At 47.6% G+C, this 22,912-nt stretch overlaps 1 protein-coding gene across 1 annotated transcript; it reads right to left on the bottom strand.

The window, feature by feature from the left end:
- Window positions 1-6,642: 6,642 nt before the first annotated feature.
- LOC108109396 lies at window positions 6,643-14,538 on the bottom strand. Its single transcript, XM_017217892.2, is given in 8 exon segments — window positions 6,643-7,422; window positions 7,699-7,923; window positions 8,518-9,235; window positions 9,237-9,708; window positions 10,033-10,234; window positions 10,709-10,869; window positions 11,113-11,568; window positions 14,193-14,538. Coding segments are annotated over 7 exon segments (2,307 nt in total). The 5' UTR covers window positions 11,547-11,568; window positions 14,193-14,538; the 3' UTR covers window positions 6,643-7,327.
- Window positions 14,539-22,912: the final 8,374 nt, after the last annotated feature.

The raw sequence follows: 22,912 nt of genomic DNA, 5'->3' as shown, positions 1-22,912 counted from the left end.
AAGTGCGACGAGTGAAGTTCGCTGTGCTTTCGATGATTGCGCGTCAGTATTTAATTGCATTATGTGACGGACAAATTCGAGACAGCCTCCGATTTCTTTGTGGCGCAACTTCCAGTGGCTATGTTGCCGGTGGTGTTGTTGCATAAACGCTGTATCAAACCCGGCTGCCTTGCCTAAGCTGCCCCCACAATCAGTGACCTCATTCCGCACTCCCCGTTTTAGCTCTGCCTTCGATTGTTATCGCGCACTTAATTAGGCGTGCGTTGAGGTAATGCTCGTGTAGTTCTTCTGGTACTTACAACTTTGGTCATTAGAAAGCTGCAAGGTGCTTATAAGCTCCCCAAGAAGAATCTTCCCCTCTTCCAGTATTCATAAACGCCAGAACTTCTCTCTGGAGTGATCCGTGCACCTGCCTTGCTAATGCCTTGGGCTCTGTTATAGCCCGCTGTGGGACTTCAATTTGGCGCTATTCAGTGCAATTCAATGCCGAAGCTGCGTGCCAGGCGAAGTGGCAGAAGAAAATCATTTGGCTCGACGGTTATAATTGCAGTTTATTGCTTCCGACGAGAACAAGAATTGAGAATAAGAAGCTTCAGGTGTTGGAAAAGCTTTTTCTTGGGAAAGTTCTTCAAGAGAAGCGAAGAGTGCCAGTGAAGAGTCGACGGAAGAGAGAACATGTTCAGTCTGCGTTGGCTGCGCTGCCTGCTTTTCCCCGACTCTTTCGTTCTCTTGGGCGGTGAATAGAGCAGACTTTTCGCCAAACAAAATTGAATGCAGCGCTGAGAACGGTTGCTCATTTTCATATCCACGGAATGCGCGGTTAAACGGAATATTTGCATTAATAAATGCAACTATGTCACGCCCAAGTCAGCAGCAGCGACTTCCGCCTAAAACGGCTTAAATGCTTTCGACCAGCAGCCGACTTGGTCGACATGGGCCGACATCAATCTGCGCGGATTCAAACAAACAAAGCAGCAGGAGGCCTTCAAATCAGAGTGGTCCAAAGCGGACCAGATCGGTTCAGATCTGGTGGCCAGGAGGGTTTCGATTCCAGGGAAGCCGCCGGACTGGTCGGTAAACCAAATTGGTAGAGCCCATCTCGGCCGCTTATGAGGCAATGCCATTCACTTGCTGACATTGGCTTCATCCTGCCCAGTCTAAGCATCACACAGGGAGAAATATCTCAAAAGTAATTTAACTTTTACAACTTTTAACTTTTTACAAACTATCAAAATTATTTTATTACTTGATATTTCTGTATTGTTTAGACCAGCTAAACAAATTGCTTTTTTTTAAAGACGTTATCATTCTTAATTCAGAATCGGCAACCGAACCATAAAAGTTTATCTACACTCGTACAGTATAATTCCGATTGCTCTAACACATTTTGTCTATGAATCTCTGTCGAACGGATTTGAAAATATTCTATAAAGATTTGATAAGTGTTTAGCATAAGGTAACGACGTTTTTAGAGCTTTGTGTTTATCATTGAAATAAAAGAGATCTTAGTTATGATATCGAAATATCTCTGAATGCGGCTATAGTCTTCGGATAGTGCTGTGTTTTTGACCGTGCAATCTTGGCCTCCGTTGGTTGGCCAGCAAAATCATAATCATGTCAGCAAATTAGACTGACATGCGGCGTACGTGCCCGAACTAGCAGATGAAGAGGATCTCCGCGAGGAGGATGGATGCCTCTTTTGATTCTCCAGCTGAGAAAGCCGAAGCAGACTGTGGTATGATGGTCTGGTATGGGATGAGCTGGGATGGGATTGCGATAGAAACGACTGGGATGGGTATGGTTATGGGTGAATGTCTCCGCGTGCGGACGGACAATGCGCCGTGTCATCTTCCAGTTCGACAACGGAGCTGAACCGTTGGCATTTCGTGCGACAAAACTCTGAAAATTCTCATTGCCCGGAAAGGGTTTTTGCGCGCTCGAAGATTCATTTGGTTGGTTTTCTGTTTTTCATCATCTGCCAGACACATTTCCCAAATGCGCAGAAAATTCTTACACAATTACAGCGATACTTCGGCTGGGTCTTCATTTCGGACGCACACGCAGAATGATAAAAATGAAATAAGAAAAACCGAAAAGAAAATAAAACGCAATTATCATTCCGAAGATTCGGACGCAAATCTCTTCTCCATGCGGCTGGATGGTCTGTGGATTTGGGTCACTTAGCTTGGGTCAGGCAACGGTTATGAAACAATTGCAGACAATTAGCCGGCAGCCGAGCTAAACTGGGCTGCCAGTTTTGTGCAGATTATCAACGAGAGTTGCTGGCGACTTTGTCATCGTCTCCCGGACATTTCCCCAACAATTTGTCTAACTGATTTTGTAATTTATGCCACCCAGCCAGGGAGCCACCAGAAGACGGGAAAAACTTTCGCTTGGATGTCGTTGCCGGCTCATAAAACTGCCTTCGAATTGAATAGCGGGGAATAAAAATCGAAGAATTGATGTGCGCCCGGTCGGCGAATCACTGCGTGGCATTCACCTTGGCGAACAAAGGCCATTCGTTTCCATTTACCATTTTCCATTTTCTCGCCCTGCGGCTGCCATTGATATTTACCCCAGCCCAATTCCAAGCCCAAAAACCGCTTGACAATCTTCCAGCGTTTCTTACTTGGCATTTGAACAAAACGCCGCTATTTGCACCGCTTATAGATTTTTCACTTTCCTTTCTTCGGCTGACAAATTTCCTCGATACGTGCCTCGACCATCGATAGGGTTCCCTGAACTCCCTTTCTTCGGTGTTAGCCACTATTACAGCATCGTTAGAAGAATGCTTCTCGCCGTAAGCTCATCAATATGCTGGCCGCCGCCACGAGATCTTTTGCTTATGAATGATCTATGTGGCCGAGATCATTTACAGCCCGGCGACTAGAGCAGCATTTTAATGAGGCCTAAAGATCAACAATAAATTATAGGGAAATTCACTTAATGCGATGTGGCTTGCATTGAAGGTGGAAACCGACCTCCCAAAGATCCAACATGAAGATGAATTTATTGCTCTCTATTACAATGTATGGGCTCCTCTTTGTTAATGGTTCCGATTTGAGTGATTTGTTATACCATGTTGCCATGATACACAAATTGGGTTCGAGTCGTCGGAACTGTTTGTTTGCGTTAATCCTTTGTTTATTAATTATTGTGTATCAATGAAACAACGTTTATGAGATTACTTTGCTGCTGGTAAGGAAAGAGAAGACAGGCAACTTTGCCTTCTCAACACGTGCTCACCACATCGATGCACAAAGCCAGTTTGTCGCTTAAGTCTTTCGATTTCTAGCATCTTTCCATCGTTGTTTTCGGTTTTTTCTGCGGTTTTTCATCGGTAGAAATGCAGTTGGTGTTGCCAAATCTTTTCTCCACGTCGGCCACGTCGTCCTTTTCATTATTTGTAGGTGTCTATTGGGTCAGACAAAATGCATTGGCAATATCACAAAGTAATGAGATATGCTCCCCTGATATATGGCAGGCACTTTGGGCTGACAAAATGAGCAGCCGGGCCATAAATATGCCAACCGACAGCATCTGAACATTGGGCATCTTGCATCTGGGGATCTGAGTCGTCGAGCGCGGAATTTCGCCGTTGCAAAGTGATTTTCTCGCACTTATTTTCAGTTCTGTACGCCGGCAACTTGATAAATTAACACTCTGCACATGCCATTTGTTTATTTGCCTAAATAAATCGCCGACGAACCTGAATTCGAGTCGGAATCTGAATTTGAATTTGGGTCCAAATGCGCAGCCAAAAAGCGCGCCGCGCGGCAGCAATCGTAAATGCTGGAAAAGCTAAATAAAAAGAAAATATATGTATAGCGAAAATCCGCCCCACTCCCTGCGGCACACAAAATCAGTCGAACATTTGTGTGCTGTGCACCCAGTCAATTTGTGTAGCCCGATGCGAGGAATCCGCGACTTAGCGACTGAGAGACTGGGATTCGGACTTGGACTTCGACTGGAACTTTGTTTATTGCCCCACTAAGGCGGCTGACCCACAACATTAAATTGTAATTTGAGTGGGGCAAAACGAACATTTTTACTGCAAATTTCGCCAGCCTCTCGGCTCGGCCCGGCTTGTTCTTGCCCGTGTAAGTCATTGGAGTCAACAAGAAATCGAGTAATTAGAATTTCCATCTGTGACTCTTCACGCCCCAGTGTTGTGGCCCGCTTTTGTGTAATTCTCTTGTGAGGAGAACGGTACTGCCGTTGGCACGCGACTCATTCTCAACGTTTCGCTAATGACTCCGCGGCCATGTCATTGACCAGACTGACCAGAACTGGCGATGGCAGCAGGCATGCAAATCGATTTGCAGGCGGACAGTTGCATAATCGTTAATTAGGGGAGTACACTGGCAAAAAGAAGCGTTGAATAGAACATAGGAAAGATCATCGCCTATAGTTATTTAAGCTTAGGAAAGTTCTTTTTAGAAAAAAGATTGACGAAATATGTTAAATCTTCCTCAAGTCATTTAACTAGAACTAATTTAAAATACAAAAATTACTTGATGATTTTACGTGTAACTTCATTATCTCTTTCCGTGCATTCTCTGGCAGCTCGGAGAGAAAAATCAATGCTAAATTCGAATTTGATTAGTGCGGAAATCAATCGCAGTCCGTGGAAAACTCCGCAGATAGCTGAGCTGTAAGCTGAACTTCGTGCTTTGACGCACACTACACGTAATGCATTTTCCATGCTGCCGTTTTTTTCCAATAGAAGAAACAGAAAAGAACCGCAATCCCGCTCCCGAATCGATCTTGGCCCAATCTAGAGCGTTTCGGGTATTGCCGCCGCGTGCGTGATCCAAGATCCAAGAAAATAGTGTTACTTTTAATTCTTATCAATTATGGTTTCTCTGCCCCTTTCAGTGCAAACCAGTTTGGTAGCACTATGAGTTGCAAATGCTGGACAGTCGCATTTCTGTAAGGCCATTGTCTCGACGGCAATTCATAAAAATTATGAAGCAGCTCAGCAGCAACGAAAAACTAGCTACCCACCCAGATTGTTGGTCCCCAAGGGCCACGGCCATCTGTTGACATTGCCGCGGACATTGTCAAGCCGAGCACTTTATTTGCTGCGCGTTTGACATAAACATTTGCCCAGCGGACAACTGAATGGCCAAGGCCTCTGTTCGGCTCCTTATAAAGAGCATACGACACATCGAAGGCTGCAATTTTTGAAATACGCATTGCAGAATTTATGTTATGCGTGCCTCTGTGCCTCGAGACTCGTGAATTGCGAATCGCGACTCGCCACTAGCGGCTCGCGAGTCCCGCGGTGACAAAAATATAGAAAAGAAAGACGCCAGCCAGCTCATCCAAACGGATGCTGTGCATCGCAGCCACGGAAAGTGTCCAAAGACTTTCGCTATGCCGGGGAGCACAGAAGTCTCGGGGACATTAGAAACAAAACGAGATGCTGGACAAAAATGCATACGAAAAAAGGAGTCGAGGAGCCTCCTCTGGAGTCTTTGTCTAAATTTGGATGGCCATGTCAGTGACAGCATTTGACTTGGCAACTTTTCATGTTCATGTTAGCCAACTTGCGCCGAGTTCAAAGCATCAGATTCGAGATAATGTTAAACATTTCCTTTCAAATTGTTTTTTGCTCGTTGCTGCCGCCCACCGCCCGCCGCCCGCCGCCTGCCTTTTTGTCGTTTTTGTTTTTGTTCTCCCCGACAACTGCCATCTTAAGATGGGTTGATAGAAAATCAGTAATAATTATGACTAAAAATTATGGTGACTCTTCATCTAGGCGCATTTGAAGAATGGCTTGAAGAAAGTCTCCGGCGATTGGTATTTAGCCATATAACTAACTGAATGGCACGGTGGTCGGTAAAAGGATATTCTTATAATTTGGAAGAAAATATTGTCTTTCTTTGGAGAAGCTATGTCTACACAAGTTCTTTCTTTTTGAACAGAAACCTCTTCAGAGAGGGCTAAGTTAAGAAAATTAGATATTAGGGTAAGACATAACACAATCTCCGTCGAAAAGTTACTGCTGATTCCATTTGAGCATTTTAAATTGAGTTCATTCGTTGACCTTCCTTTATTTTTCCCAATTAACGATCATCTGCACTAAGTCACTTGGCCACATAAAGCACAAATAATTACTAGCTTAAGTACACTCAGAAATTAACCTAGTTGAGGGTGCCCAAATGGCCCCACACATCCCAAAAGTAAAAGCCACGTTTACACCACCCACTCGAGTTGTGGGTGAAATCATGTTAATGAAGTTGTTTACCTGCAATTCATGGCATAGCCCTCGTTTCCTCGCCCAATTAGTTTGTCACTTTTACTGCAGGCAGCTCGACTTTGAACCGTTTAGAGCCGGGTTCAGCGCCATTTAGCCAAGGTTCAGTTTCACTAGGGCCAATTTTCCACCTGGTGAGTGTGGCAGTCAGTCGATTCGAGGGAGAATCGGGGGAGGAGGCCTAAACGCGGCTCTTGATTGATTTGTATCAACGTTGATTAGGCCAAAACCAACAATCACGGACCAGGCTTGAGGTTTTGGCCTTGTTAGAGCTGCAGTCGATTTCCGATCGATTGACATTGACAGTGACGGGCAAATTTTGTTTTCCGCAGACCAAACAAACCCGTACAAAAGTAAAAAGCAATGCGAATGCAAACGAGTATCTTTCTAATACGTTTATTTACCTTTTATAGCATCTGAAGTTTTGTCTCTTGTTACATTTTTGTGTGTGTCTGTGTTCAATTGGGCCTAGCACGTACGAGTATAAGTATTAAGTTAAGTTAAGTTAAGTGTTTAAGTATTAGTAGACAGTCAAACCTCTTAAACGAGCAATGGTTGTCAGTTCGAAGCTCGCTTGAGAGGTTTGAATGGTTCGCACTACATCTAAGGAGCTTTACTTTCCGAGTTCCGAGTCTTAAGCTGATAGTATGTCGACGCATTCAGAGTAGTCTTAGCGGTAAGTCTTATAGAGGGGCGCCTAAATGCGCTCACATAAAGTTAGGTATAGGTATAAATATTAAGCTACGGTTCGTTCCTAAGGGGATCCCTTCACAGAGGAGTCCAGCTCTATGGCGGAAAGTCCGGGGAGGGGTGTCCATCCATTCTCCATCTCTCCATCGTACATCTACTAACTAGATTATGAGCGGTGCTAAGTTTTGAGCTAAGTAGAATTTCATGCTAGTGTCTGCCTTTCCACCTGCAGCTCGGTTTCCATCTCCATCTCTGTCTTGTCTCCGTCTCTGTCTCTGTCTCCATCTTCATTTTCCTCTTCTTCCTGCATTTGGAGCTCCATCTCCAACGTCTCCGGCTCGCTTGTTAAAAGGCCATTCACTGGCGTTGACGTTCTTACCGCTTGTGTAACGCTCGCTTCTGCATATTGTCCCAGACAGCAATGACCGTCAGCTGGAGCAGCAGGAACAGAGCCCCGGCAATTATGAAGCCTGGATAGAGTTGTAAAAAGAGTTGAAGAAAATTTACGAGCTTATTTAATTAGCTGGGCATTCAGTCGGCAAGTCGGCAAGATCGGCCAGTCGGCAAAGTTAGCTTTTTTTCTAGAGGCTAGATGGCGCGACGGCACGCGATTAACGCAAATCAATTTGCCACGCTCAGCGATACCAAATAGATGAAGCCGACTTGGATCGACTTGCCACCGTGCTACACATTGGTCCCAAGATTCGAGACCTAAGTGATCCCCACTGATCCCCTGCTGAACTTACCGTAGCCATTTATGCAAGTGTCCGATTTGGTGCCCAGGTCCAGTTGCAATTTCGCCAGGCCATCCAGACCACCGGCCTCCGATCCGCTGCCTCCCGGAGAATCGGCGCCATTGAAGGCGAACTTATCGGTGATTTGTATCGATTGCACCAGCAGAATATTCTCATCGCCGGCCGCCTGATGACTCACATCACGTTTTTGGCGTTCCGACTTAATGGCCAGCTCAACTGTGAAAAGGTAGCAGCGTATCCATCGAGCAGAAAAGCACAAAACACAAAAAATTGCAGGCGAGCAAAGAGAAGCGGAGAAAAAGAGGCAAACAAGAAATGAAATATGTTTTCTGGGAGCTGTTGGTTGCACCACTAAACCAGGGATGGTGAGCCAAAGTGCTATAGTGACAAAACTGCATAAGTTCTTGTAGAATTCTGATTCCACTAACCGAATGTCAGCAATGTATTGGGTCATATAATGTCTGAATAGTAAGATTCCCGTCAATCAATTTGCAATTTAACTATCATTTTTAAGGGCAATGAAAATATTGATTTCCACTATAAAACAAGAAACTATTAAAACAAAAGGATGTTAAAAAAGAAAGGATCTTTTAAACCTGAAAGATGATAGTACCTTTTGGGATTATGAGATCTAATGCATTAGAGATTAAAGATTAAAGATTAAAGTCTTTTGAAATGGACTTGACTAAGACCAGTCAGTCGAAGTGGCAAATGACATATGAGCATAGCTATGGCTATCTAGCCAGAGGTCACTTGGTGGCGTTGGCCATCCCTGGTTTCGGCGCTGGCCGCGAAGAACCGTTTACTTACCGCCATCAGTGCCGTTGAGCACCGATCGCTTGCGACGACCGTAGGACAGCAGCGACTTCAGCTCGCCGTTCTCATCGTTGTCGCAGATAACCGGTTCGCAGCGCGGTATGCAGGGCGTGACCAGGGCGCGGAACTGCACCAGCTCCGAGGAGGGGAACTTGAAGGCGTCGAACTGTGAGAGCAGCACCTTGCGATTGCTGGCCATCTTTTGCATGGCACTCATTATGTACTGGTCCGTGGGACAGCCGTTGGCGTCGATCAGTGTGATTTCGGCGCTGTCCGTCCCGTCCATGGCCACCAGTTCCCTCACAAAGATCTCGTACGGGCTGTTGGCGTCGACGATCTCGAATCGCAGTGCCAGTGGATCGCCAACCTCGGCGATCCTCTTCATGTCGCTGCCATCACGTGCGGTGATCTTCATGATGACGTTCGGTGAATCGACGATGATTTCCTCACTGAGAGTAGACTCAATCTCTCCAGTAACTCCCAGATCGACATTGTTAACCACAGTCTTATTGGTCAAGTCGTATTGGCAGGATACAGCCAGTCCAAGATCGGAGGAGGTGACAATCATGTCGTGGTGCTGGATCACAATGTCGTTCATATACCTGCCATACGCACTCTGGCGCACATTGCACTCCAGGTCGTTGTACCTCATCTTAAGGTCGAACTCCAGTGAGTTGTTTACGTTCACAGCACAGGATTTGGGCGCTCCCTTTGGCGTACACCTTTCCGTCGAAGAGCTTGGAGGTTCGGATCTTGGTTACCATTTCTCCAGAGCGGCAGTCAATGGAGACATTGTAGCATGCTGACTGCTCGTAGGTGGCCGCCTCCTCGATGGAGAGGTACGGTTCCGAGAGGTCCGTCAATGTGGCGCGGCTGTGATGGGAAAGACGGCACACCAGCTCCCCGGTTTCGTTGTAGTCGTACGAGTGACACCGGAACGGAGCCGTCAAGCAGAGGTCACGGCACTCGTCCAAACTCTGAACATTCTGGTGAACCGAGTCCACCGTCTTTAGAATGCGACCCGCTACGCGCTTGAACTCACACAGCTTGCTGGGCTCCTCCGCGCAGTTGTTCTCCAGATAGTCGGCGCCATCGTAGGCCGCGATGTTGGCCTCGTCCGATAGCGTAATGCGATCCATGTCCGAGAGCTCGCAGAGGCCAGAGTGTGCATAGTAGTTGGCCGATCTTCAGGATGTTTGCGGTGCACGGAGAGAAATAACGAGAAAAGGAAGATTTGAAGATGAATTCAAAGTAGATTCTAAAGTGACTTATATGCTGTTAGTGAGGATGTCTTATGGCAAGAAGTCTTTGTTAACATTTACTTCAGTTGAAGGGTGGAAAAAAGACAAAATTTTGCATGCAGTATTTATTTTTCAGTGTGGACTACAGAGTGTTTAGTGCTTATTGTGGAGTGCATTATGGAGGAGTTAAGAGGTGTGTACGAAGAGGAGGCGGTTGGGGTTTCAGTTCAAGAGGGTGGCTCTGATGTAACGGTATCCCAGCACTTACCGGCAGGTGAACTCCGTCTCGCCCAGGCAGAGCTCGATGCAGTCGCGCCGCGTGGCCACGCTTTGGCTGGCCTTGGCCCGCTCCGGCAGTCGGTAGCCCTGGACGCGATCGATGCACCAGGCCTTCGAGCAGGGACGCACTCCGAAGCAGGATTTCTGCGCGTAAACGGTGAACACGGGGTACTGGGAGCGGGAAAGTGAACCTGAAAGCAGGGAAGGATGGCCAGATGGGGGCGGCATTCATTGTGATTAGCGGGAAACATTTAACATACAAGCTGCGAGCCAAAGATCGTGATTGGGCTATCGAGTGCTGAGCTGGCTGCTCTCAACCAGCAACTACACGAAGAAAAACTAACTCAAACTTTTGTCTTAGCAAGGCTATAAATATGTATTTTTCATTACTCTTTAGTTTCTTGTCATAAATAAATCAATTTGTGTTCAGGAGTCGGGTCAGGAATCATTTAGTTTCTCCAATGTTAGGGAATAAAAGGAATCGTAAATAGAATTAAACTTAGATACGTTTTTAAAGAACATCATTGCAATAATGTTTCCCATTGTAGTTGAGATGTTTATTTCGTTGCTACTACTTCGACTTAGTGTTCTTTTTAAGACTTTGCCTACAAAATTCCCAGGTTGTAGGACCTACTCCTTTCTTTTTCCCGGCGCAGTCGACTCACCTGGCAACTGATCGGCGGTGCTGCGGAACATGACACACAGGCCCGTTTCGTAATTAACCGCGCTGCAAGATTCATTGGCCTGGCAGGCCTCCAGGCAGTCGGTCAGCATGAGGGTGCCGGGCAGTGTTTCCAATTGCTTCGATGGCGCCGATAGCACGTACCTGCGATGGAGGATTAACCGGAAAGTAACGCACATAAATTCTGGGGCTCAAGGTTCTCGGGGGCAAGTCTGAGTGGGTGGTTTTGCGATGGTTTATAAATGGTGGAAACCACCTTTACGATGTGCTAACAGGCAGTCGTGTGTATAATTTAGACGCTATACTGCCAGGGCCTTGTGCTTGTCCCTGCTCCATGGACAACTAATTGCCCGCTATTAAGATTTATGCTGCGGCGGTGACACTTACCCTGTTATGAGCTCGAAGCCAATCATATCCGGTTCGCAGTCCTCGTCCACCGAAGAGCTCCCCGAAGGTGTTGCCATGGGAGTGGGACCCAGATCATCGGCCTTTGTCTCGGCAGCAGGTGATATAGCAGGTGATACCGGGGCAGAAGCACCAGAGGAATCTGCAGAACCAGGTGGTGATGCGACAATCGCTTCCGCTGGCTCAGCGCTCAACGGTTTTGGTAGCTCGCTTCCGTTCGGCGCCGCGATTCCCGATCCCGCTCCCGTTGCCGGAATCGGTGTGGCATTGTTGCGCGGAAATGTCTTCAACGGTTTCACCACCGGCCGCTTGGGCAACTTGCGTGCCGCCACCGAGCTGTCCACCAAAAGCAGCATTAAACCCAGCAGCGCCATCATGCTGACTCCTCGCTTCTTTGTCATTGACCGCAGTTGCATTTTAGACTCTGTTCTGGCTGTTCTGGAGGGGAAAGGAGGGAGGTACATATGTATTCGAAAGAACGTTTTGGTAGCTTGGTTTTTAATTAGCATTTCAGTGTCTTCCCACTCCCATGCTTATCTCGTGATTAATTGCGCCAGCAGTTACAGTTAAGCCTTAATAATGGGTTTAATGCGGACTATCCAGCAGTGCGGTTGAAACTGCAACTGCAACGCCCACCAGCACGAAGGCACTGATTAATTGCCCGGGAATAGATGCAAAATCAATTTGGTTGATGGTCCCCCGGCCCTCAGAAACGGCAGCAGTTCAGATCTAAACGCTGCTCACACGCACGTCCAGAGGAATTAAAATAATGCCACTTAGCCAGGCGCACGCACAGGAAGCCAAGGCACAAAAACGTAAGTAACGTAAAAAACACAAAAAAACACAAAAAGCCAAGAATGCCAAGAAAAGCACCTGGACTTTAAGCCAAGAAGCACAAGCTGTTAACTGAAATGGTCAGCAGGAATTCTGATTGGGCCCCTCCGATCACAATGCGATCGATACGGAGGAGAACACAACTGTTGGATGCTTTATGTTGGATCGTTAGTGGCTTTTGCGGTTCTTTTCCAGCCCCAGCTGCATGGAAAATGCATTACGTGTAATATGCGTTAAATCACAGAGAGCCGGGCTTTCTTATCCACATGCTCTCGACTTGATTTCCGCACTAATCGAATTCGACTGCAGCCCCAGCTTCGTGAGTGGCTCATAATCAACGATTATGCAATTGTCTGCCAGCAAATCAATTTCCATGGTTGCTGGTCAATGACATGGATTGCTCAGCAGAGCGAGTCGCGTGCCCAGCGGAGGGAATGCAGTGGAATAAAAAAGCGGAGGGAACACATTTAATTACCACGAACTCCCAGCTGGAGAAAACTGCCAGCCAGTCAGCTACTGGCCCACTCAAGTCACAATTTAATACTGTGGGTCAGCCGCCTTAGTGGGCCAATAAACTAATCCACGGATCCAGAGATCCACAGTTGCAAACTCACAGACATGGACATAAATTTCCATTTGGCAGCTGAGCTGCTCCTGCTGTGGATACGAATCGAATGGAGATTTATATATAGGTGCAAGCTCGCAAGAGGATGTCCGAACATTTATCAGGCAGCTTAGCAACTAGTTTCTCGGATAGTATACATATTTACATCCAAATTTGACAGTTTGTTTTGGCCAGGCTTTATGGCCAAATGGAGTGCTTGAGTGAGACTTCTCCTTTTCGGATCTGGTTCGAAATTCGGGCTAATCCCACTGCTTTCATGCTGTCAAGGTGCCGATAGAGCACTTTTATGACACCAATACGCCAAAAACTAGTTGCCACTTAATTAGCATGGCGAGTGATTGGTTGCTGTGTTGTTTTTAGTCGGAAAAGTGTGCCAGGGAATGACATAACTGCCATCGGAGCTTATCTCAATTGAAGCGCTGCACAGTGTAACTGTAAGCAATGTGTGCAAGTCGCCTCAGATGGAGATGGGGCCAGCAAGTTGGCCAGGAAAGCCACTTGGCAACTACTTCTCGGCCCGGCTGCTATCTTCATTTCATGGCTGGCAATTTGAAAACTGCACCCGCTGGCCATCGGCAGAAGGAGTTGGCTTCGCTTGGATCTGTTGGATCGGTTGGATAGGTTGGATCGGTTGGATCGCTTGGATGTGGGTCACATCGAGTTATTTCTTTAGAAATTCTATTTTGTGGCTGGCAGAAATTTCTCAAAGTTAGCGACAAATCTTCAATTAATGGTCAGTGAAATTGCTCAACCACCAAAAGAGCCATAAAACTAGTTTCCCTTGGCTGCCGTGTATCAGAAACCGAAAAAACAAAAAAAAAAAAAGCATTGAGAAAACTTGACAAAACTTTTCATTTCATGGCTGGAACCTAACGGAAAATGAAGCGGACCAATTCGAAAGCCATTCGAAACCCTAATCTATGCACCCAAATCCATAAACATGATCTCCGAGCTCACGAAGAAGCCGCTCTAGATGTTGAACGTTTTTCAGATCATGAGGAATCCAATACTGGTCCAGAATATTAATGAGCTCGGGTCACTGTTTGGCCCGGCTAATTTCGTAACATGGCAATGTATTTTGGAACACGTTGTACGGAGATATGTCATTCCGATTCTTGGATCCAGAAGAGGCAGCGAGAGTCTTACACTCTTTTGACATTCTGGTCTTGACTCGTGTGAGCCCCAGCTAATTGCCATTAAATGGTCGCATCGAACCGTTGACTGACCCAAATCACTGGCCACTACCAGGATTCCCAGCGGATTGACAAAGGAGCAAGAAAACTTGGTCAGGCCGAAAGTTAATTGCCTGCAGAACTCTGCACATTTGGGAGTTGACGGGTTCTGCGCGCCGAGTTTCCGGCATGACAAAAATGCCAGCTTCTCGGTCTCGGACTTATCTCGAAACTGGAAACTTGGAAACCTCGAAACTAATGTGACATCTTCTCGATGGCTTTTGTGCCGACATTCACCCAAGCTTTCTCTAATGATCCATTGACCATTTTCGTTTAATTGATAGACATGTGGACATCCTGTTTGCCCGACAATTGACACCTTGTCAGGCATTGCCTGTCAAGTGATTTGCAGAACGCGTTTTCAAGTTTACCTTAATCACTCGGTTATGTGGTATGGTAATAAAGCCGTTTCGGAACTTCACTTTTTATGGCAGGACACGCACAAAACACCCAATGTTGATTGATTTGTCTTTTAATTGTTTGTTGACCGAAACAACGCGAACCGCTTGAGCGACGACGTCCTCACTGTCGAATGTGGAGCGCCCAACTGCCTCTGATGGGGTTTGGCTAAACGTTCTTATGCGAAACTCCTCGAGGAATTTCAGATTTGAGATACTAGGCAAGATCGATTCGGATCGAGTTCGTTAGCTTCTATCGCTGGAGCGCTAACGACCGCCAGTTCGAGCACCTTGACACTGAATGCTCGCTGCGAAGGCCGCGGAAAACGTTTTCAAGCTGGGAAGCCAACCGTCGAAGGCCAAAACGCCGTCGACGTCGGCAGCAGCAGAAGCAGAAGCTAACTCTCTTTTGGCCAAGAAGAAAAACCGGTAAAAGACGGAAAGCTAATGGCCAAACCGTCGCTCTTTGCCAGCTCTCTTCTACAAGCTCTCTTCGCTAGCAACTTTCTTCTGCAGCCACAGGTTTTCTCGCCGAAGGTTCAATCTCTGGGTTTTCTCGTTCTTGTCGGAAGTAATAAAATGCAATTATAACAGTCGAGGCAAATGATTTTCTAATGCGATTGCCTGACACGCAGGAACGGCATTGAATTGCACTGAATAATGCCAAATTGAAGTGCCACAGCGAGCCATAAAAGAGCAGCAGGTGCACGGATCACTCAGAGAGAAGTCGCTGAGATCTGTTCCGTGATTTTCTAGGGGGAGAGCCCCCAAGAACCTTGCAGCTTTCTAATGACCAAAGTTGTAAGTACCAGAAGAACTACACGAGCATTACCTCAACGCACGCCTAATTAAGTGCGCGATAACAATCGAAGGCAGAGTTAAAACGGGGAGTGCGGAATGAGGTCACTGATTGTGGGGGCAGCTTAGGCAAGGCAGCCGGGTTTGATACAGCGTTTATGCAACCACACCACCGGCAACATAGCCACTGGAAGTTGCGCCACAAAGAAATCGGAGGCTGTCTCGAATTTGTCCGTCACATAATGCAATTAAATACTGACGCGCAATCATCGAAAGCACAGCGAACTGCACTCGTCGCACTTTTCCCGCATTTTCATGCACTTTCATGCATCTCCGCTGCACTGCATCCGATTTGAACAATTGTAGAGATTCGACTTCGAATATACGGCGACTGTCGCTTTGTGCCCATAATTGAGCCTTCTCAGAGCCGCGTTCGATTAACGCCTTTGAGGGAATCATTCAATTTGTTCAACAATGAACCACATCCAGCAGATCTGATAAAGAAATTATATAAATTGTATCTCTGCCTCGCTGTTTCGGAAAAGCTTTGGGAGTGGGAATCGAAATAGGAAGTCTGCAATCGCCAATCGCCAACCGTCATCCGGATTCGGGCCTTGACTTTGGAGTTGAAGTTGAATTGGCGTGTGAATGAAGAGACTCCCAGTTGTTCTGATGGCCAGAGATTGATTGGGCCCCAGTAATATTTTCCCGCTCTCCTACGCTTCTGGTTGAGTAATTGGAAATGGCAGCATTTTGCTCTAATTGCTATCGCATGCCGCGATCGCTGCCAAAACTAAGAAGTATGCGATTCTCGGGAAGCCATTTCATTCAAGTCCGATCAGATATTTGCCGAATGTGGTTGGACAACGTTTACATTCACAGTTCGAGTGGGGAGTTTGTTGCTCCCTCTTATCAAGGTCAGATTTACGGCGGCGGATGGCCCAGAGATATGTCAATACTCGACCGTTAGGAGGAAGTGGTTTATATGGGCCATCGGCTGATTTTTGTGTCACTTTGATATTCAAATGCTTGTTTGCATTCTAAGTCCGAGAAACTGTGCCAAGAAAGAGTGCTGAAAGTGACGGAACAACTCTGATATGGACGGGGTTTCGAGGTTCGTTTGCAGAGCAAACAAACCCAAAACCCCCATTGAGTGACATGCAAATTTCCTTTCGATTTTTCGCACATTCTCTGATTGCCGCGTGGGCTGCTTCACCTCCCATTCCCAATCCATTTCCACCGCCATTTCCCCAGAGAGTCGAGGTCGATCGGGAGCAGGAGTTTATGTTTCCGGCAATCAATCGAAGAAATTCGCTCTGCAACTCGTTTATTCGTCTCGTGTCTTGATTGTTTGCAAATTGATTGGTCCCCGCCTCAGATTCGTTTTTACTTGGAAATGCATTTCAAGTTGGCTCATTAGAAGTGGAGTGAGTCTCAATCTTAACTTAACTTTAACATTTAGTTGGTTCATCGGAATGGTTTACTTTCACCCTGAATGATGAGAATTTTTGGTGAAATGGAAAGGATTGCGATGGCCCCCAAAGATACAGATGTGAGTCATCAATCTTATGGGGAGTTTCGCAAGATTTGCGCTGGTAATCAAGGGGATAAGCCTGACGGAGCTGAGATCAAAGAGTAGTGGAATCCTGAGGGGCGATAAGATCCGAACGCATGATGAAAGTGTCCATCAAAGGCGCCACCTTGTGATCCCAATTCGATTCGAAAGGTGAAGAACGAAAGACTTAGGCCACGAACTTTGCGAGTGCGGAATGGTAACAATGTTCCCCTCATGCCATTTGATTTGTTTTGTTTCACTTTTCAATGGTTCCCTTCGGCTCTCTAATTGCAGCTTTCTATGCAGAAGGAAAGAAAAACCATTCCATCAGAATTTTCACTCTTAGTAAGTGTCTCGTTTGGTCTGTGCCACTGACTGACTGTCAGCGCCTTCGTCTTGGTCTTGGCCTCGAGTTCTTGGCTTAGATGTGGTCTTGGCTTGGTTGGCGGCATAAAACTGTCAACAAGCGTTTAACCCAGTTAACGCCCTTAACCGACGACAACTTTGTCTTGTACTTGGACTGCGACTACAGCTCTCTGCTCCCAAGTTGGGACCATTCGACACGAGACCATCGCCACAAAAACGAGCAAGGTGTAAAAACAACACCACCAACTTCGGCTTAGGAGGAGGTGGGTGATTTGGATGGTGGATTGCGGAATACCCGAAGATACTCCAGAGATAAGAGAAGCCACGGACTGGCTGAAGTTGAGTGATGGCTCCACCTCGCCAAGAAGGGGCGGTGGGCGGTGCGGAGGTGTTGATTGTGGCCAGCGGATATTGGCGCACCCAGGAGGAGGAGGAGGAGAAGATGGAGTTCAGAAGATCCGAGATTGACCGATGTCTGGCTGTGGTTCTGGTTCCTCAGCAAGAGTATATGACTAGAGCTCACTGCTCAAAGGAATTCTGAGCGCGGTGAAAGTTGCCATCACCATCTCCTCCAGAATCCCCTGCACCTTCCACTTTTGCATCGCAAGACACGACAACAGCGACTTGTTGAAATTCTGGTCCCAATAATGACACTTAAGCGATGCAGTTTTTTCGTAATATGAATTTTCCTGTTTGCAGCCGCTGCCGTTGGTCGTTGCCTCCCACACCCCTTCCCCATCCCCGTTTCCTTCGCCATCATCAACTACAGCCACGAATGGAAGCCCAGCGACTCGGAGGGGCAGGGGGAGTTCACCTGAGCTGCAACTCAATCACCGACCAACATTCAACTGCCATCGGCAGCTTCTGCTTCTAATTGCCGCACTTTTTGCTCCTGCTTAGCCCGGCCAGAGCTGGCTACGGATGACATGGGTTACGAGGAGGGTTCCAAGTGAGTTATGGGCACGCCGAGGTGGCATGGTCGGAGCAATTCGATTGCCGCGTCCATATGAAGAGCCATTGGAAAGCATTTCTCCTTCTTTGGCTCTTTATGGGAGAGGGAGATTCGAGTAGATATGGAGCTAGGCAAATTGGCGGTTTCATATTCCCATCATTAATTCCAGCGCTGATGAGTCCAGACACATTGAGAGGTGAGCAGTGGTGATGCAATCTCCCTGCCATCAAAGCTTCCATTTTTAATTTACAATCCCAGAGCCTGCGATTAGCGACGACATGGCAGCAAGTTATGGAGATTGAGACGGAGAAATGGGATGCGGAAGGGGATGGAATGGTAGTGATAGCTGTTCCCCCAATATTTGCTCTGGGCGTTGGCACACCAGCTCGCAAAGTCGCCAACTCGTGGCTTCCTTTGCCAGGCTGGGCCCGAAATGCAGTTGTCTCTGGAGTAGATGGGTTCCTGCTTACTCTCGGGCTCTGCAAATGAAGGGGTGTGCCCGGCATGGGAAGTGGAGGAGGAGCACCTGGTTTCCAAGGAGGCAGCACGAGGCGTGCGACATGCAACACAAGCCAATCAAGGCAACTGTCAATGGAGGCAACACCTGTTTCTGCTTCGCTCATCCACTGGCCGTACTTCTTCCAACCGCGTCGACCTTGAGTCCGAGGAGTTGGCTTCTGCTGGATATGAGTTGATAAACTGCCTGGACTAGATGCGCGTCTTGCGGGTGTGCGAACCGGTAAATTGGAACAATTTCCCTCAGCTTCCACTGCGCGGCACTTGACAAAGTAAACAGATTGTAGGAGCTCTGAATACGAACCTAGGTCCGACGGATACGCCCCACTCCGCTCCCAATATTTTCCATTTATATTCTCATCAATTTGCACCAATTTCCACATGCCAGGAGGCAGGGGAGTGGAGCTCGAAGTTCGGCTGCCATTTGCAGCTACACAAAAGGGGCTTCGCCTTAGAAATTTATGACCGCTTCGCCTGTTGCATGCACCATGCTGCACAGAGTGCAACGGAGGCACAGCCACCCATCCAACCCACCAAAACTGGTCTCCCGACCCGAAACTGTTACACTTGGCTAATTGATTTATGAGAGCGGGATTCCAAAATATTTGCAGTACAAACGCGGGCCAAAATGTCCGTAATATGGCTGGAATATCATTCTGTATGTGGGTGGGTGGGTTCCCAAACAGAGACTGGGAAGAACCACGAGAGGAGTCGCATGTCGCAAGGAACAAGTTCCCGAGTGTTTCCCACAGCCACAGGAAGTGTTCGCCGCTGAGCGCAGGCCAAAAATGGATCCCCGAGGACAAGACAACCTTGGACTTGGACGACCAAAAAGAACCCGAACACAATCCAGTCCCAGGCCCGATCCCCAAACCATCACGATTATGATGATCACTGCGGCGATTGCGGGAATGGACCATCGCATCGAGTGGGCAAAGACAGGTTGGTGGAATTGGGACTGGGATTGGGAAGGCGGTAATGTCCCCACTCAGAACTCGAGGAGTGGGATCGGGACTGTGCTCGTTGTATATTGTTTCTGCATTGTAACTGTCACCTGGTGGCAGTTTCCAGTTGCCAAAGTTGGCAGAAATAATAGAAATTATATTAAATGGGCATTTGGGGAGTGCGCACGCCGCGACTTCCGTGTTTGGTGTCTCTGCACAATGGGCCATTCCGATCCTCCGATCCCCATCGAGGGGAGTGGAGGGGCCCAGATAAAGGACTTTGGGCAGAAGTGGCTGGACAGGCATGATGCAGTCCCCCCTCGGGTGAAGAACCCCAATTTGGCAGTGTTATTACAGCATCTGGGAATATTCTCCTCACAATCTAACACCTCCGATCCCCTGGAATCTTGCCAGCACCTCCCTCGCTGGGTTTCGTTGCCACTTGCCATGATGGACACGTGCCAGGCAAATTCTTCTTCGCTCAAATCTTCGTAGTCGGGCCCTGACTATTATGATGGATCTTCGGGGATGACACGACACTTAACAGCGGCATTGTGGCCATGGTTGTTGTTCGGGCAGCAATTTAGGAGAGGAGTACGAGTATTTAATGCCGCTCCTCTTGCGGGAACTCGGAAGGCGACTGATTTATGACAGCGCAAAGACAGCGGAGGAGTGAAGAGAATGGGTGTTTTGGGCTGGGGTGTCAGGGGGAGTTTGCTTCAGAGTGCAATTTGAGGCGGGCGTGGCGCCTCAAAGGGGGCTGCATCCCGGCATCTGGCAAGAGGTCACACCTGAACCCGGGTCCAGTGTAGAGGCCCATTACGTGATGATGTAATAATTCTTCGAGTCGTTGGCACTTTTATTACAGAAAATGTTGCATAAATCAAGGCGGCAATAAACGGATCCCCTCGGCAGTCCCACTCTTTATATGACCGCTCAAGAAACAGGATACCTCAAATATTTTATTTACACCCAGCACAGCACCAGCAATAATTTGCACCGGGAAATTGCATTTGCTGTGGCTTTTCAATAGAATTTTCCGAATTCGGCTCAGTCATCCGATTGAATTGGAGTAGCGGAATAGCGGGGTTAGGAATTCAATCTTCAGATGATGATTTGGGGAACTGCTCTAATCAATCCAGCTGGGATAATCAGCGAGCTGTAGCTGCAACTTTGTTGCCAGTTTCCGCTTGCCCATGTGTCCCCTGGAAAAGCCGACCCACGCGATCCTCGACTTCTCGCACATTAGCAAACAAACCTCTTCCCAGATCAGTGGTTCATGCAGATGATTACTGCGGAGATGAGAGATGATTCAGCTGGAGGAACGTGATTGTCATTATAACCGAAGCTGGACGTGGAGTCTAGAGCCGGAGGCCTACGCAGAAGACAGCGAGCGGAGTGATCAAACATAGGCGGCCATAAAAGGATAAACCCTGGGCAGAAAGCAGATTGCGAAATGCAAATGAAAATGATCTTGATTGAAATTCTCATTGGTGGTGCATGGAAGCCATTGATGTTTTATGGATCAGTGGGTTATCAATCAAGCGAACGAGGATTATCGCCGTTGTTAACGTTTTCGCTTATGGTTGTATCTCGACAGTGTGCATATGTGATGGCATCCGATGATAGTGATTAGCATGCATGGTGAGATGGAGATGGAGATGGAAGTGGTTCTCTTTCCGCAATCTTAGAATTCATCTATAAGAACCTTTCCTCCTGCTCCCCTGCTCCTCTACTCTTCGCTCTGATCTCCATAGTCACGATTCAGGGGAACACCGGAACACTACTCCCACCTCGAGTCCGACGCCTTCAAAGTGGGCCAGTGACTCCTCGACCGACGTGATTAAAATGTCAAAACGCGCCGCAGGGCACACCGCGTTGGATAACTCACTTTATTTATTATGCCCGATATAATTAAATTAATTTCTGCTCAGAACGGAACTTGGAGATGGAGATGGGCAGCTGGGCAACTGGGGGCGTGGCACTAGCCCCGAAATGTATCGCATCGTGAGCCACGAAGATCTTCGAGAGCATTTCCCGGTTTCCCATTTGCATTTCCATTTGCTGGCTAGATCCTCCCATTATTTTCCATTGCGTGATTCGGCAACGGATTCTTGGCATTTCGAACACCTTTTTGGGTGTCCACGGGGGAATGGGAGTCGGAGTGGGTTGGAAGGTAAAGGGTCAGAGTCTGACAAAACTATGAACAAAGCCACACACAAGCCAAGAGCAAATTATTGAGCAGACTTGGGCCGAGACTTGGACAAAGAACTGGAGTCGAAGGGAGCAGAAGGGGAAACTGCTTTTTGATGTTCGGTAATTGGCGGTTTGGCAGCACGCGAGCCGAAAAAAGTAGAATCTGGGGAGGGGAGGAAGACGTGGTCCAGGTTGGGACTTAAGAGCTGGACCATGGGCCTGCTCTTCCGACAGGCGGCGCTCTGCTGAGTCCCAGCTGAAGCCCCAGTCCAGACCCAAAACCCAATCGCAAACCCTCGGAATGGTAACGAGCGAATTTCGGGATTTCGGCGTGACGCGCTTTCTGTTCTCCAGATAAACCCCCTTCCCATCTGATGGAGAACTAACTAACTAGAATCTAGTTCTTGGGATGTCGCTGTGGTCTTGCTTCGCCGCTCTGCCGCATTGCCGCTCCCCCGTGCTCGCTCCGCATTTCCCATTTCCCCACATTATGTGGCCGTTGTTGCTGTCTTCTCTTTTCATAATAATTGGCAGTTTACAAATGTTCTTTCGCTTTTGATTTTGCTTCTAGTTTTGCCTTTTTATTCCATTTGTATTTGGATTTGGATTTGAGTTCCCTCTAAATGTCGCGGTTTTCCCGGAGAGAGTTCGGAGGGGATATAGCGGTACTGTGTTCCGTTGAACTTCGGCCAAAGATTCGAGATCAGACATTTTTGTGGCCAAGCGCGCTGGGAATCCAGAGCAGGCATCCGCCGCAAATAAAGTCGGCAGTTTATAGGCGTGAAAACTAATTAGACAGCGGAGTCAGTCAGGAGTCAGATTGAACAATAAATAAGCACCTTCGAGGGCAGGGGCTTCTGAAAAGTTCTCCTCCTTTATTTGTGGGTTTGTTTTGGCGGCTAATGAGCAAATGCAAATCACGGCTCTAACCGCTAAGTGTGACTACACCCTCCGGCCCCTCGCCAACCCCTTCTTCTCCTCCGTTCGGTAGGCGGTTTGTGGGCGGGCTGTTTGCCCATGCACCGCCGTTCTGCCGGGCCATTGTCCGCCATCCACGCTCCGCAATCCGCCATCCACCATCCGCCATCCGAAACCCGCCAACCTCCGACCGCCAACAGATGCCAGATTAGCATTTAAATTGTAGTTACATTTGGCCAAAGCAAACGCAAACGCAAACCGAAACCAAACTTAGCTGCAACTCCAGCTCCACATCCAAACTTTAGATTATTTTTCATTCTTGTTTTCGTCCGTGGCGTTGCATTCCCGCTCCTCTCCCTCTCTCTGGGGGAGCGTTTACCAAATGGAATTGTTGTCTTTTGTTTTCCTACAGTATATAGTCTTGTAGTGGGAGCTGCTCCTCCCCCTA

The sequence above is a fragment of the Drosophila eugracilis genome, unplaced genomic scaffold (genome assembly GCF_018153835.1).
Source record: "Drosophila eugracilis isolate 14026-0451.02 unplaced genomic scaffold, ASM1815383v1 contig_1101, whole genome shotgun sequence".
In the NCBI taxonomy this organism is placed as follows: Eukaryota; Metazoa; Arthropoda; class Insecta; order Diptera; family Drosophilidae; genus Drosophila; species Drosophila eugracilis.
This window is presented reverse-complemented; position numbering and strand designations above follow the sequence as displayed.